The 15,279-nt window shown below is 39.4% G+C and overlaps 1 protein-coding gene across 3 annotated transcripts in view; it reads right to left on the bottom strand.

The window, feature by feature from the left end:
* Positions 1–683: 683 nt before the first annotated feature.
* PARP15 (poly(ADP-ribose) polymerase family member 15) overlaps positions 684–15,279 on the bottom strand; it is a 31,794-nt gene continuing 17,198 nt past the window's right edge. Inside the window, exons 7-13 of one of the 3 annotated variants that reach the window (XM_081069177.1) lie at positions 14,781–14,843; positions 11,420–11,587; positions 8,681–8,884; positions 8,448–8,579; positions 6,610–6,743; positions 3,610–3,784; positions 684–3,293 (exon numbers count right to left, since the gene is read on the bottom strand). In XM_081069177.1, the coding sequence (XP_080925303.1) occupies positions 3,004–3,293; positions 3,610–3,784; positions 6,610–6,743; positions 8,448–8,579; positions 8,681–8,884; positions 11,420–11,587; positions 14,781–14,843 (1,166 nt within the window). In that variant the 3' untranslated portion in view covers positions 684–3,003. The remainder of the gene's footprint in view (positions 3,294–3,609; positions 3,785–6,609; positions 6,744–8,447; positions 8,580–8,680; positions 8,885–11,419; positions 11,588–14,780; positions 14,844–15,279) is intronic. The other 2 variants (XM_081069178.1, XM_081069179.1) reach the window with 2 other exon arrangements.

Genomic DNA, 15,279 nt, shown 5'->3' with positions numbered 1-15,279 from the left:
TTGTAAAGCATGCTTACTATAAGAAACTATTTTTTTCTAATAAAGTGTTTAACAGAAATTGAATTTGTTCATATCAGCTGTAAATAATTATACTAGCCTTGCAATGATTAACCCACCACACTGTAAATGAATTTACAAACCTTGTGTTCAATTAACACATCACCATATATACTACATGGAATTTGACTGGCTCTGTACTGTAGATGAAGGGAAGAAAATAAAAATGTTTCCCCTGACTCATCCAAGCAGAGTGTGTGTCCTCATTTTTCCACAAATGACAGAAAGGATTGGAGGGGTGAAAAGGGGAGAGGAATGAGGAGAAAAATGCTAAGAGAAGTAAACAGAGAAGAGAAGATATACGAGACAGTAAAGCCCTCTGTGAAAGCAGAGTCCAGAATGGCAGCTCATGGTCTCTGATCAATCAAGTGCCATCGGCCCGAACTCTGGAAATCCACAAAGAGGAAACCCTTTTCTTCAGTAATTAGCAAAGTTTGAGAAAGTCTTACAATTTAGTTAATTTGAAACAGTGGGTTTGGGGGAAAGAAGTGGAGACCATTCTAGTCCTACGGACAGAGAATGCTAAGCCAGCTGGGAGGGAGAAGGAGATGGACTTAAAAGCTGAAAAGACAGGATTTAGCTTCAAACTGATGAAAGGCAGAATTTATATTAATAATAACTACATAATTATCAATTGGTTTATATTTTGTTCTTCCAGAAACCAATACAACTTTAATAACATGGGTGCATTATACTCAAGACTTCTGTGTCTTACTGAGGTAGGAGAATAGCAAAATAAATTGGAGAGTCCTTGAGGAAGAGCATCAGAGGATACAGAGGATGGTAGTTTACATCGTACGAGTCTACCTTATCTAAGGAAAAGGAGTTGTTCCATGTTCCAACCTAGCTCATGAGAATTCTACATGGGGATTGGAAACCAAGGCCCAGGTAGTAATAGAGCATTACTTCACATTGAATTCTTCACTAGATTTCCCTCAAGAAATTCAGGGAGTGGTGTGTCATTGATGGTAGATTATGCTCTTTGCATCTCATAGTCCAACCATATATTTATCTAGAAATATAAACACCCTATTTTGACATGACATATACACATATGTAAAAACATACATTGAAATATGATTAAAATGATGTATAAGATATTTAATGACATGGGAAAAATGATACAGATATATTGCAAAAGAAAATTTGGATTATTAAACTATAAGTAAAGATGACACTTAAAACTATAATTATATATACATAAAATGGAAAATATATAGTGAATAACTCAGATATTAAAATTATGTTTACAGAAAAAAATAACAACATGAGACAAATGCTTGTAATGTTAAATGAAAAAATGTAGACACAGTATTGTATAACTAGTAATTGAATACAGCGTGATTTTTTACTTTCTTGAAGGTTGATAAAAGTAGAAGGAAGCACATAAAAACACTGGCAGTGGTTTCCTGGGAGTGTTGCAATTATGGGTGATGGAGTTTGGTTAGAGAGAATTCTTTTTCAATATATTTCTGTTCTCTTTAATGTGCATGTGCTTTCTTTATGATAATGTCAACAGTTTTTAAATGTCTGTAACTGTTGAAAAGTAATGCTTCAGGAAAAATGAGTTGCTAAATATTTGAAGAATTTACCTAACTCTAATCTAAGGGACGAATCTGAAGGGCCACCATCTGTAAAAGAAATATGGTATGCTCTGTGTCAGTATAGGCAGTATGGTGATCAGCAGGTAATATAAATAGAAGAACAGATTTCAGCTCAGTGTTAACAAGAGTTTTCCAATAATTAGAGCTCTCTCACAATGGAATCAATTCCCTCAAATGCTGAGTGCTGGAAGTGGTGAAACAGAGGTGAGAGGGCTTTTTGCCTTAGGAGTGGGGGATTGTAGAGGGAGAAAGATGAGGGGACAGTGCTACTAAATCTCTAGCAGCCTTTCCACTGCTAACATTTTATCAATTTATCATTCATTAACTGAGTCGTATGGCTTCCAAAATAGTCCCCAATGATCCTTGCCTACTGGTGTCCATGCTTGTTTAATTCTCTCTTATATCGAATAAGCTGATTCATGTAACCAATAGGATATTGTGGAAAGGATGGAGTATGACTTCAGAGACTAGGTCATAAAAGACATTGTGGCTTAAGCCTTCTCTTTCCTCACTTGCTCACTGTGGAGTAAGCCAGCTGCCATGTCACGAGGACACTAAAGCAGCCTGCGGAGAGGCTCATGTGGAGAGGCACTGAGGACTCCTGCCAACAACCAGCAAAAACGTGCGAGCTAGCTATTTGAGTGATTCAGCTTGGAAGCAGATCCTCCAGCCCCAGTCCCGCCTTCAGTCGACTGCACCCTCTGCCTCCATCTTGATTGCAACTTCATGAGAGACCCTAAGTCAGAACAACTCAGCTAAGCCTGAGTTCCTTATTCACAAAGCCACTAAATTTGGCGGTAATTTGTTACGTAGCATTAGCTATCAATACAACACATTTTTACCTGATTTGTTCCACAACAGCTTTGAGGCGATATTCTTCGATTCAGTCATTCTATTGCTAGTAAGTGTTTCTTAAGGAGGCAAAATCCCAGCTGTGGCGGATGCCTAGCAGCAGCCTATTCATTTAACAGCATGGCTTAGCTCAACACAGTTTGCTGTCTTAACATATAGTAAGAACAATGACATCTTGGCTTTAAAGTGATTCATCTTATTTCTTTTCCAATAGAAAAAAGAAATTTTGTTGTTTTTTCTTCTACGGATTTGGTATCTATAGTTGTAGCTAGAGCTGTGTCATTAACATTTCTCAGCTTCCATCCATCAATATGCTCAGAAGAAATTGAAATAAAGCATCATAAAAGGTTTTTTTCAGCATTTCAGCACCTAACAGGGAGATTTTTTAGATCTATGTAAACAAGCCAAAGGCAAAGACAAAAATTCTATAAATTGTTCTTATAAATAGATGATGAAATCACTTCTTTGAGATTTTTTTAAACCCTATTTTTTAACATCTGAAAGTTATGAGATATTCTGGGTAAGCTTGATTATCAGAGAATACCACAAATAGTGTTGGATGTTGTATATTATCTGTGGCAGAGTCAAACAGATCCGTGGAATCGAAAGGGTTCTTTGCTGGAGGGGTAATTAATCCTCTACGTCCAAGTGTGTAGACTCCTGTAAGTACTCGTGCAACATAAACATGCTTCCTCCCATTGCTGTCTGGTCTGGAGTATATATCATCAGCAGAATAACTGGCATCAACAGCAAAATAGGTTCCTTTTCCATATGCTGCATCTGTGAAGAGAAAGAAAAAAAGCTTACCTAAGAACATAAAATTATCACAGTATGTAGAACCATGCCCAAACCTGGCAATAAAAAATTGTTTTTAATGTAGTTCTTGGTCATCAAAGCCACTTTTCATCATTTCTAAAATTCACTCCATCTGTCCTCAGAAGGTTGCCAGTCTCCTTTTTGGTGAAATACAACAAGCTCTATCTGGACAATGACAATATGGCTGCCGTCTATGGTTCTACGATGCTTGGATATGAATAGTCAACACTAAAATTACCATTCACCTCCTTTTGATCATTCAGATTACTTGCTTCCTTACCATTCCTCCCAGCATAACTGCGATTAAAGCCATGATGATTGACATATGGCACTGAGTTTGCATCTGTCCCATGGAAGAGGATTCTCTCATTATCTGCACGGCCATTCTTGACGACCATGTGCTTTTTCCTTATCTGGTAGCTCTGCCAGAGAAATGCATTCTGTATCCTCTCAATCTGCAAATGACAAGAAGCAAAACATTTTGGAAATGAATTTAGAGCTCAGTGTTTGTTACGGACTTTAAAACAAGCAATATAGAGGAGGAGGAGAAGGAGGAGAAAATACCAACAAACAGCAAATTCAGATAGTAGGTATTGATAAGAGAAAAATTCTGAGATGTTTGAAATTAAATTAAAGTGGGCTGAAGAGTGAGAGAAAGAGCCAGACGGTTAGCCTGTTAATAGCTGGGGGCCAGCTAATAAGACTGCTCACAATCCTGAGTGTATGTTGGAACTTTGAATTAATTTCCAGGTGACTATTTCTGAGATTATCTAAAAGAGAACAGCCAGGCTCCATCAAAACCCAGGAGCCCCTGATTCTTGTGTATAGACGAACTTTCCGGACTGTTGCCCACATCCAATTCTAAATCTTAAATAGCAAACACTTCGTCCTTATGGACTCTGCACCTGTCCCAGGACTAGCCTCTCTTCACCTTCTCTCAACCCCTTTATCTACAGCCGATGTAAATTCTTTCAAAACAACTTAACATCTTTCTCCCCCCTATTTGAAGTATAAAAATGCTCGCCAACTCCAGGACAGCAGACATTTTGCCTTTTCCACCTGGCTCTGTGGCTGGTGGTTTAGACTTTATGCCCCAGGACCTGGTCTGTTTGTTTTTCTTGCTAGCAACGGCCCCAAACACCCTTTATTTTAAAAAGATTTTTCAGCCGTGAAAGTTAAAAATTTTGTATAACTGTAGCTTTCTGCCTTGAGAAAAAGGATAAACTACAAGTATCTATACTTTGTAATGGTGCTTATTATTATCTATTTTATGTAATAGAACTTATAATTTATGTAAAAATGTTTACTTATATATGTCCCCTGGAATTCCTGGAGATTCAGTGACATTCAAAGTTTTAATTAAAAATTTGTTGTCATTTAATAATTATTTCCTTAACTCCTTCTGATCTCCAAATCCATCCCAATAACAGTTCTTTCTGCATTGCTCCAATTACAGTCAGAAATCATCTCATAACTGCCTAATCTAAAGACTATTTCTTTCCAGAAATCTCAATAGCATTTCAAATCATGATTATTCTCTATTGGTTTTCATTCTTTCTAAAAAATGAATTTAACATACATTCAATAATCATCTATTAAACACCTAGTATGAATCAAGCACTGTGTTGGTTATCTACCCTCAAAAAACTTTCAGTCTAGTGGGGGAGAAAGACAAGAAAACACTACCCCTCAGCGTGATAAGTGACAGGTTAAAACATACATGTAGTATGAAAGCATAAGAAAGGCAGCCACATAATCTATGTCTAAGGAGGAAATTTGAGTGAAGGATGTTCTAGAAACAAAGGCAGAAGAGAGGCTGAAGAAGAATGGAGTGGATACTTGTAGCAGATGTTAAGGAGAACCATGTAATAAAAGCAGGGGGGAAATTATTTTGCTGAGAGTGATGGAGGCCTCAAGGAGAGTGATAAAGGTTTGGAATGGGGAATGCATGAGGGAGTTGACTGGAGGAAGCAAGAAAGGATTCTAAGTACCTGGATGGTCCAGCTGAGGTTGGGGACCATGAATTAGTAATGATTTTACGTAGGAGAGAAGGTAGGTTATGGAACTAATCCAAAATTGGGGTTCTTCAAAATGGGTGTGATAGAAGAACAAAAGCCAAAAATGTTGCAGATATTGGGTAAACATAATTAAAGCAACGTTCCAGTACTTTCAACAGCTTGAACATCACGAAGCATCTCCTCCTTTAAATTCCGTCCTTTCTGCAGAATTTCTCTTCTCTGATTCTCTTTCTTTTTCATGAATTTTCATTCATCTTTAAGTTCCATCAATAGGTATTGTGCGCTACAATCTGCTAGGTGACCCCTAACTTAAGACGTCCACCATCAAATGGAGGAGTCAGGCATGTGAAAGGTTACCAAAGCACAATTTCAGAAGTGCTACAATGTAGTTAAGTACACAGCTTTATGGAAGCGTCAGCTAGATTTTAAATTACTAAGATGTCACACCCTTCTCTAACACCCATGGTATGATAAGGACCTTCTCATTAATTTTTATATTTTACTGGCTAATATTTTTATGCAGCATAGTGGACATCGTGGAATCTCTGAACATCCGTTCCACTTCATCCCCATTGTGTATTAACGCCTGGTTAGGGGTGAGCTGGCCCCACTTCTAGTTCTAGCTAGGATAGACCCTACTTGGGTTTAAACAAATCAGGGTAATCTCATGATGGCAGCACACCAATAGCCCAGGTCCAATAGCCCAGGTCCAAACCAATCAGTACGTGGCACACCCCCAGCACAGACTGGCTGGAGTGGTGCACTCAACACAAAGCCTGGGACTCTTATCTAGTGATTGTGGGATAGGATACAGTGTCTATTCTGCAGGATGTTAAAGCAGGAAGCCAGCACTCCCTCATTGCCACCAGCAGTCGTCCTATAATCACGAAGGGAGTCCGACCTTCAGATGAAGCTGACACTGGACAGCAAATCTGGAGAAACTAGATCTATAACATCACTGAGTCACTGTATCAAACTGCTTCGAACACCATCCTACTTCTGGAATTTGCATACATTTCTTCTTTTTAATCAGTTTGAGTGGGTTTGTGAATTGTAAGTGAAAATATCCAAACATATGCATGTGATTTTTGGGACTCTCCATTACTACTAATGAATGAGAATTTGAAGTCTATGGAGCTTGAGTGAATCTAATTAAAATCAATCTAATATGGTATAAATGAGGAGAGAGTGTTGTATAAAAAGATGGCTTTCATGTTAGTTCTTTAATATTTAAAAGAAGTAATTTTTAAATGCAATATTACCTTCTCTATTGTGTAGCAAAGACAAGTCCGTGAAAACTTGTCCTTCACACTATTGTATTCTGACTGTCCGGGTTCTAACTGGATCACACAGGTCAGCTGCTGATTCATGTCGGTCCAGTAGTCAGGAATATTATCTGGAAAGTTAGCATTTGGTGAAAACATGACATTTATTTCCATGGACATCTGAAAATCAAGGCACTTCCAATGCTCTGTTTTCTCATTCATTTAATCTTGGTCTTGGGGTTCGGGGGTAGAATAAAGTTACATATTTCACACTTTCTTATTTAATTATCCTCAGTTTGGTGAACATAGAGGATAAAATGAACAGTTCTGACTCTGATACAACATATGTTAATTAATGATCTAACAAAAATATTTAGATAAACTTAGATTAAAATTATCATTTTTTAATTGATTAAAAATTAATTATCAATTAATCAAAATTAATCAAAATTTAAAAATAATTATCAATTATTTAATTTAATTTAATAATTTAATTATTTAATTTTTAATTAAATAGCTTAAAATTATCATTTCCCCAGAAAGTTCTATGGAATTAGTTCCATAAGAAACTATTATGTAAATATGAAAGCTAATTTACTGGTTTTCACTTTTATCAATTTTATTTAGTGTGGTTCTTCATTATTTTCCTTTTGAAAAATGATTACCCTGCTAAAGATATTTAAAGCACAGTGTTCTGTATCTCATCTTCTATGCTAAAGTAAATACCATCCGACTATTATTTTTATTTATTTGATGTGTGTGTGCATAGCTCTTAGATGTACTGTGTGTTGCAGCACACTGAGGAGAATACCATATGTTGCTGTGTATAATATGCAATTTTTTGCCAAAATTTGTGAGGGAAAAATAAGGATGCATATTATACATGGGTAGTACTAATTTCGTATCTATATAAATGTTTTTAATTCTTTTATTTATGCTTATGAGTTAAAAGGGTACCCCCAGAAATCAATAACAATATCTGTATGCAAAATAATATCCTGGAACACGATAATCAGTTTTGTTGAACTTATGACGAACTTGCAACGAAAGTAACTTCAGCCAACAATTCAAAGAAATGAAACAAATTGCAAAGCATTATTCTCCACAGAGCAACTGACTCTAACTTGATAAGATAGGTGATGCCGACTTTATTACCATAGGGTGAACAGCATGACCTTTCTCTTCATACACTTTAGGTGGGAGCTAGCAATCTAGCTGATATTTTGTCAGAAATTATTGGAAAATTAAAATGAAAGATTTTTTTCCCCTGAAAGTTTGGGTCAAAAATGTGGGTGCACATTATACATGGCAAAATATGGTAGTTGTCAGGAAACAAGTGTAGGGAGAAAGGAAATTCCTGCCGGCAGACAACAATTCTCAGTTTAGGTAGGTAGGCTTCATTACTAGTAAAACTTACAGTGCATGCTTTCTGGTTAAGTGCTCAAAATGGGTAAAAACAGTGATTGCAAGAGGAGGCTGCATTTCTAGTTATTTTAACAGCCATACAGAAGTTACAAAATGGGAGAAAGCAAGATCGAGGAGCAGGTAGGTACAGATACTTAAACATAATGCATAAATACACACATTATGGAGAAGTAACCAGGAATCTGTCCACTTATGCTGCAGTGCAATCAGATGACCCTGGCCACTCTTTTCTACAATCTGCTTCTGTACCTAGGCTAATTTCTCTAGAGGTGGGTGATAAATAAACCAGTATTGATCAGCTAGTTCATAGCTACAAGGGGCACTGAGGGTCAATACCAATCAATAAGGAAAAAAATGATTATCATTGGTTGGATTTTTCAAAGCCTGTTCCCCTCTTTCTGCTTTCTTACCTCTTCCATCTTCTTCCTGTTCATTTGCTATTCCTGTTTCCTGGACATGATTTTGTACCTCAGAAGAATGATCAGTTGACAGGAGACTGTGTTCCATAGTTCTTCTACTTTTCCCAAGTATTATAGGTTGTCCTTAAAATTCGATAACCAATAGAAACACTGAGCATTCAGATCTAAACACTTTCTAAGTGAAATTAGAGATAACTACATGATTTTTTTAAAGAACATCTTACCAGGTTTGGAGAATAAGGGCTGAAAGGTAGGTGACGGGGTGATTTGCCTTTTCTTCATGGCATCATAGAATACACTTAGCAGCTCAGATACAAAAACGACAACTTTAACTTTTTTTAATGATGGGGTAGAATGTTTCCATGTGAAGTCTCCAGTGGCACTGATTATGTCATCAGCAACCTTGACTGGGTTTTTCCCAGCATTTCCTGAAAAATAAATTTTTTTTTAAGTATTGGTCATGTGATCGATCAGATTTAGCAAATGCAGTTCTTGGTGCTGAGAAAGAGTTAAGTAGCACCTAACAGCCAGGAACTAACTTGGCACTCATAGGTGAGTCTTGGTGTTATCAGGCTGAACCCAAATAATTTCATAGAACGTCATTAAATGTAATCACTCTGTGGTTGTAATGAATCAAGCTGAAAACAAGACCACTGCATAATCATGTCTGACCACAGACAAAAACAAGAACTCTATCCAAAACACACAAGTGGCCAAACATCCCCTATCTTGACTAACACGAGCTGCTGCTGCTTCATTGCCAATCACAGCTTTAGCTACACTCTTCTGTACTTCTCAGTAAGACACCCAAGCATAGACTTGCATCTGCTTCTGAAAGGAGTCAATCCAGAGCAAAGCCCCCACTTACTTGAGACTGCCATAAAATCACCTAACACAAGCTCAAACCCATTCACAAGCCCTTTCTAACAACCTCTTGCTGAGATGCTGCATACTTCCTCATAGTGTGTGTCCCTAGTGGTCTTTAGCTGAAGGGCACTGGAAGTGCAGAGAAAAGAACAGGTGATTTGGATGAAGGTCTGGGTTTATATCCTGACTCTCCACTGATTATCTGTGTCATCTTGGGTACCTCACTTGATCCCTCTTATATTGGCTAGGGCTGCCATAACAAAGTGCCGTGGATTGATGGCATAAGCAACAGAAATGCATTTTCTTAAATTTCTGGAGACTAAAAGTCTGAGATCAAGGTGTTGGAAAGATTAATTTCTTCTGAGGCCGCTCTCCTAAGCTTATAGGTGGCCATCTTCTCCCTGTATCTGCCCTGTGTACCTGTCAGTGTCCTAATCTCCTTTTCTAACAAGGACACCAGTTACATTGGATTAGGGACCATGCTAATGACCTTATTTTAACTTAATTACCTCTTTGAAGGCCCCATCTCCAAATATAGTCACCTTTTGAGGTACAGGAAGTTAAGACTTCAACATACGAATTTTGCAGGGACCGCAACCCACAGCACCTCTAAACTTCAGTTTACTCAGCTATAAAATCAAGGTGATAATAGAAGGTACTAGATAATAGAGGCAAGAATGTCGTAGCTAAAAGTATAGTAATTAAGATCATAATGTTAAAAACAACATGTAATGTTAAAAAAAAAAAGTAATAGTTGAAATGTACAAGCCAGGTTGCCTATGTTTGAACCTATTCATGTTGCTTACTAGCTGTATGTCCTTGTACTTTAATACCTTAAGTTCTTATCGGCAACCTGGGTAAGCTAACAGTTAAGGGTGGGTCCAGATTTTGTAGGGTTTGAAAATTATACATCTCAGGAAAAGATTACAAAATTACAAATATAAAATTCTGTATAAAAGTGAATATTTAGAATCAGAAAACAAATCACAACAAAGTATAAACCTTTAAAATGCTGGAAATCATATTCCCAAGTCAACTTTCCTAAGCTATAATTGAAAAATGTTTGCAGCCACTCCAATACCCAGTGCCAGGAAATCCGGGAAGTCAACATAGCAAGAAACAGTAGTCTTAACCCAAGGTGGTTAAAATATCTCACTTTTGAAGTTTCACTAAATCATATACCTATGTGGACGCATTATTAGGGCCCCTCTCAGGGCTTTTAAAAAGACTGTGCAATTGGGTATGAATGAATGGGGGGGGCGGTTATTTACATTGTCTTCAACTGAAAGCAAATCATTGTATGATATGATAGAGATGATGAGGGAAGTATTCCTAGAAACTATGAGCAGGATGAACCTGAGCTCGTTGCTCAAGGAGAGCGACTTCCATCTTACTCATGACTTGACATCCAGTGCCTTGCCCGGGGCCTGGGTAACTGCATTTCAATCTAATAAATGCACAAAGGAGGAGCTAGTTGGGAGACACTGCAGTAAACCAGATGGGGGTGGTCTTAAGGGTTTGGAAACTAAAGGAAGGCTGAAACGGAACAAGCCCCTGGAAGAAGATTTAATTGGACTTGCTAACTATGGTGGCTTGGGGGCACAAAGAAGCAATAGGGAGAAGACAGCTGGGAACGTGATGGCACCACCAAAGGAGGAAACTAGAAAATGAGACAACTCAAGAGGGATAGCTGTTTGCAAAGATGAGTTTGGATTGTTATATAATTAGGTTTCTGGTAATACAGAAATCTCCAAGAGGAGATCCTGAAGAAGGCTAGAAATTCTGATTTGGGAATCTGTGCAGAAATGGTAATTGATATAATGAGAGCAAATGAAACCCCCAAAGAAAAAAATGCAGAGTGAGTAAACCACGAAGTTAAGGGCCAAACCTGGAAAGATACTTAGGGAACCTAAAATGAAGAAAAAGATGGATGACATAGGCACAGGCCCCATGGATGGCCCTGAGTCTAAAAGATTGCCCACTCTCTGATTTACGTGGCTGTTACTGCCTGCACTCGGCATTAAGTTCATTAAGAGTGAGACTGTCTACAGGAATCTGGAGAATTCCTAATCTTTGAGTGATGAGAGGCTGCAAACCTGTTCCGATGGCAGGAAGGGAAACCGATGTGTACTTCCTCTGTTCACACTCTTCTAGAACACTGGAAACTGTTTTCCTGATATCGTTTTCCCCAAGAACATGAATTATTATCTTGCACTTTAAGTATCCACCTTGTGTAACTATAAAATCTCTGTGAGGCTGTGTAGCTGGAAAAAAAAAGGAGAAAAGGAAACACACAGAGCTCATTACTTATGGGAAGTAACACTGGTTACTGAGAAATGAAAATAGCTGACATCAGAAAAAGTTGTGGGGGCCGGCCCGGTGGCTCAGGCGGTTAGAGCTTTGTGCTCCTAACTCCGAAGGCTGCCGGTTCGATTCCCACATGGGCCAGTGGGCTCTCAACCACAAGGTTGCCAGTTCATTCCCTCGAGTCCCACAAGGGATGGCGGGCTCCACCCCCTGCACCTAAGATTGAACACGGCACCTTGAGCTGAGCTGCCGCTGAGCTCCCGGTGGCTCAGTTGGTTGGAATGCGTCCTCTCAACCACAAGGTTGCTGGTTCGACTCCCGCAAGGGATGGTGGGCTGCGTCCCCTGCAACTAGCAACAGCAACTGGACTTGGAGCTGAGCTGTGCCCTCCACAACTAAGATTGAAAGGACAACAACTTGACTTGGAAAAAAGTCTTGGAAGTACACACTGTTCCCCAATAAAGTCCTGTTCCCCTTCCCCAATAAAATCTTAAAAAAAAAAGAAAGAAAGAAAGAAAGAAAAGAAAAGAAAAAGTTGTGAAGACTCCTGACAAAAGTCCAGCCTCCTTCGAACTAGCAGGTTTCGCTCACTGGGACTGTGACAGGCTCATTTTCCTCACAATCCAGTTGTTGTAACTCAACAACTACACTGTTGAAAAGTTTGGGTGCTCTTCAAAAACACTCTACCTGCATTAATCCACTCAATCCTCAAAACAAGCCTAAGAGGTAGGCACTGGTTTCTCCATTTCACAAATCAAACAGGCACTGAAAGCTAAGGTCAGCAGTCTAGTATTGCCCAGGATTTGAACCCAAGCACTCAGTGTCCAGGGCTCTTAATTCCCACTCCACTGTCCAGAAGAGCAATTTATATGCTTATTCAGCCAGATTAATTTTTCAAGGGGGTGAAAGCAATGTATTCTGTGATGTGGAGGTATGAAAAGATGAAAATTCCCCTCTCCCTCAGTATCCTGAGAGCTCTTGAGCACATACGTGGAAATTACCAAGGCTTGTTTTAAGGCACTGCCCTTTTCTACCCTGGGTAAGGCAGGGCTGCAGCAAATTGGAGGAGGAAAGGGGCGGCCCCACCTGCCCTCCTGGTGAGCTCCCATGGCTGGGGGCACTACCTGCGGTCCCTGGGTCCCTCGGGTATCCCACTGGCTTTCCCCTCCCAGGCAGCCTCCTTAGGCTTTTCCAGCTTGTCCAGACAAGCTTCATTCTCTGCTTCTGCCTTCCAATGTACAGCTAGCTCTTCCAGCACACAAGTTCCAGCTAACATCGTCTTGCTGGTGATCGGTATTACCTTCCTCTGATCTTTCACTCCGGAAAAAATGTCTTAATCAGAGGAGAGCTATTAAGGTAGGAGTTTCAGGCATGATAGCAGGTCAGCTGTGAGAATGTGTTGTCAAAGATGAGACACTATGACTTCTTCAAGTCACACTCACAGCTGACTGTCTATTCTGCAAGACTGAGTGCTGGTTTTGAAGAATAAATAGTTTATGATCATTTTACAAGTTCCCCACTGTGACATAATAAAAAATAAATATTTCGTCTCTAGTTCCTGGCTCAGAGTTCCTGGAACTCTTCCAATCACCTGAGTGATGAATGTCTTTTATGTTTAATGAATGACTCCTGGGGGAAGGGGGACAAGATAGTTTCAAAATGGAGGCTGGTCTCCAGAAAGAGCAAGCCATCATTCAAGGACTGGAACTCTCAGCCTCACCCCCTGACCTCCGGAAAGGGGGGAAGGGCTGTAGACTGAGCTCAGTTACAAACCTGGTAATGTAATCAATCACGTCCACATAATGAAACCTCCATAAAAACTCCTCAACAACAGGGCTCAGGAACTTCCTTTTGGTAAACACGTCTAGGTATTGGCAGGGTGGTATGCCTGGATAGAGCATGGAAGCCCTGGGCCTCTTCCCCCATACCTTGCCGTATGTCTCCATTGGAATAAATTCTAGGCCCACTTCTCCCTGGGGTGCCACATCAGCAAACTGACATTTCAAACCAAACTTTCATTTTCCTGTTAATGCTCCACTTGACCAGAAGCACAGTATACCCAGTCAGCCAATTCCCAAACGCAAGTGAACTCTGGGCTCTACGCTTATTTCCTTGTTCCTTGATCTTTGCAAACAAAGTCAGCTATGCAACCCCAGCCAGTCATGCTGTTTCCACGTCTAACGCCCTATAACACCCGCTCTTGCCCACGATCCCTCGGGAAGAGTGCTCTCCTGCTTATGAGGCACTGTCCTTCCCCGTTCATGGATTGTTTTCCCTTGAATAAGGGATGTCAGACTCATCACTAAATTGTTTTCGTTTTGTCATTTGACACATTTCTTTCATTTGTCTGTTCCTGAGTAGTATCCTTTATAATATGCTGGTAAATGTAAGAAAAATGTTTTACTGAGTTCTGTGAGTTGTTCTAATAAATTGTCAAAACCTGAGAAGGGGTTTATTGCCAGCCAGCCAGTCAGAACTACAGGTGGCCCCTGGGACTTCAAACTGGCATTTGAAGTGGGGGCCGTCTTATGGGACTAAGCCCTTTAACTTTTAGAATCTGGTGCTAACTTCAGGAAGGTAGTGTCAGAACTGGAGAACCGGTTGGGATCAGAAAAACCCTCAGACCCACCCAGGCTCCCGCATTCATTCATAAAAAATATAGCAGTCAGCTACACGATGTGCAATGTGAAGTAGAACAAGACTGGGGAAAGCAAAAGATAATTTGTACAGCACTTGAATTTACATTTACAAAACTTTTCTTACATTCATTGTTCCTTCTGGTCCTCACAACCACTTGTGGGGCAGCCATTACTATATTCCTCATTAGTAGAATCGTCTTACCCATGAGAGAAGCAAAGTTCTAAAGGGTTAGATGATGTGCTCAGGATCCTTCAGTATGTGGTGGAGCCTGGATTATTAGGACCCAGGCCTGGGTTCTTTTTAATACTCAGAAAGGAAGAGACAGATGGGATGGTAGGATAAAGGACCTCTCCCCCACAGCAACCATAGAGACCTACCTATGTCTGCTCTCCCAATAAACCAACCTTCTTCCAAAATGCTCTCCACTTAGTCCACCCATAGGTTCTCTCATACTATTCTCAGCCCTCTAATTTTCAATAGGTTGTAGGCAAAAGTAACATGTGACCATACCTAGGACAGCACATTCATCTTCCACAGCTGGCCCAGCACCTTCTAAAATTGCTTTGGAAACTCCTAAATAAGACATGTTAATGGTAAAAAGCATCAGTTAAACTTCAGTAAGTGGTTCTAGTTTTTGTACATTAGACTTTTGTTCCGCTTACCCTTTTGTGCATAATACACTGATGCCCAGGCCCCCCACTCTCCCACCCCTGCCAAAAAATCCCTTTTCTATAGCAACCTTCATTCAATGGCTGATGAATAAACAATCTGATCCAAAGCATGATGGCAATGCCCAACAGCTAAAAGTCTCTAGTGTCTACATTTTTACTGCCTCTATTTGTGCAGGGATATTTTTGCAGTTATTTGAACTTTTTTGCATTCTATGTTTATTATTTTACAAAATTGAATGAAAAATATAAAAATAAAAGTTCTGATACAAACAAGAAACATAGATCTCAAAACTATAATAAAATTGAGCATTTTACTTGAGTTCTTTGATTTGATTATT

This window comes from Rhinolophus hipposideros (assembly GCF_964194185.1).
Source record: "Rhinolophus hipposideros genome assembly, chromosome: 2".
In the NCBI taxonomy this organism is placed as follows: domain Eukaryota; kingdom Metazoa; phylum Chordata; class Mammalia; order Chiroptera; family Rhinolophidae; genus Rhinolophus; species Rhinolophus hipposideros.
The sequence above is the reverse complement of the archived record's forward strand: the minus strand, read 5'-3'. Positions and strand labels throughout refer to the sequence as shown.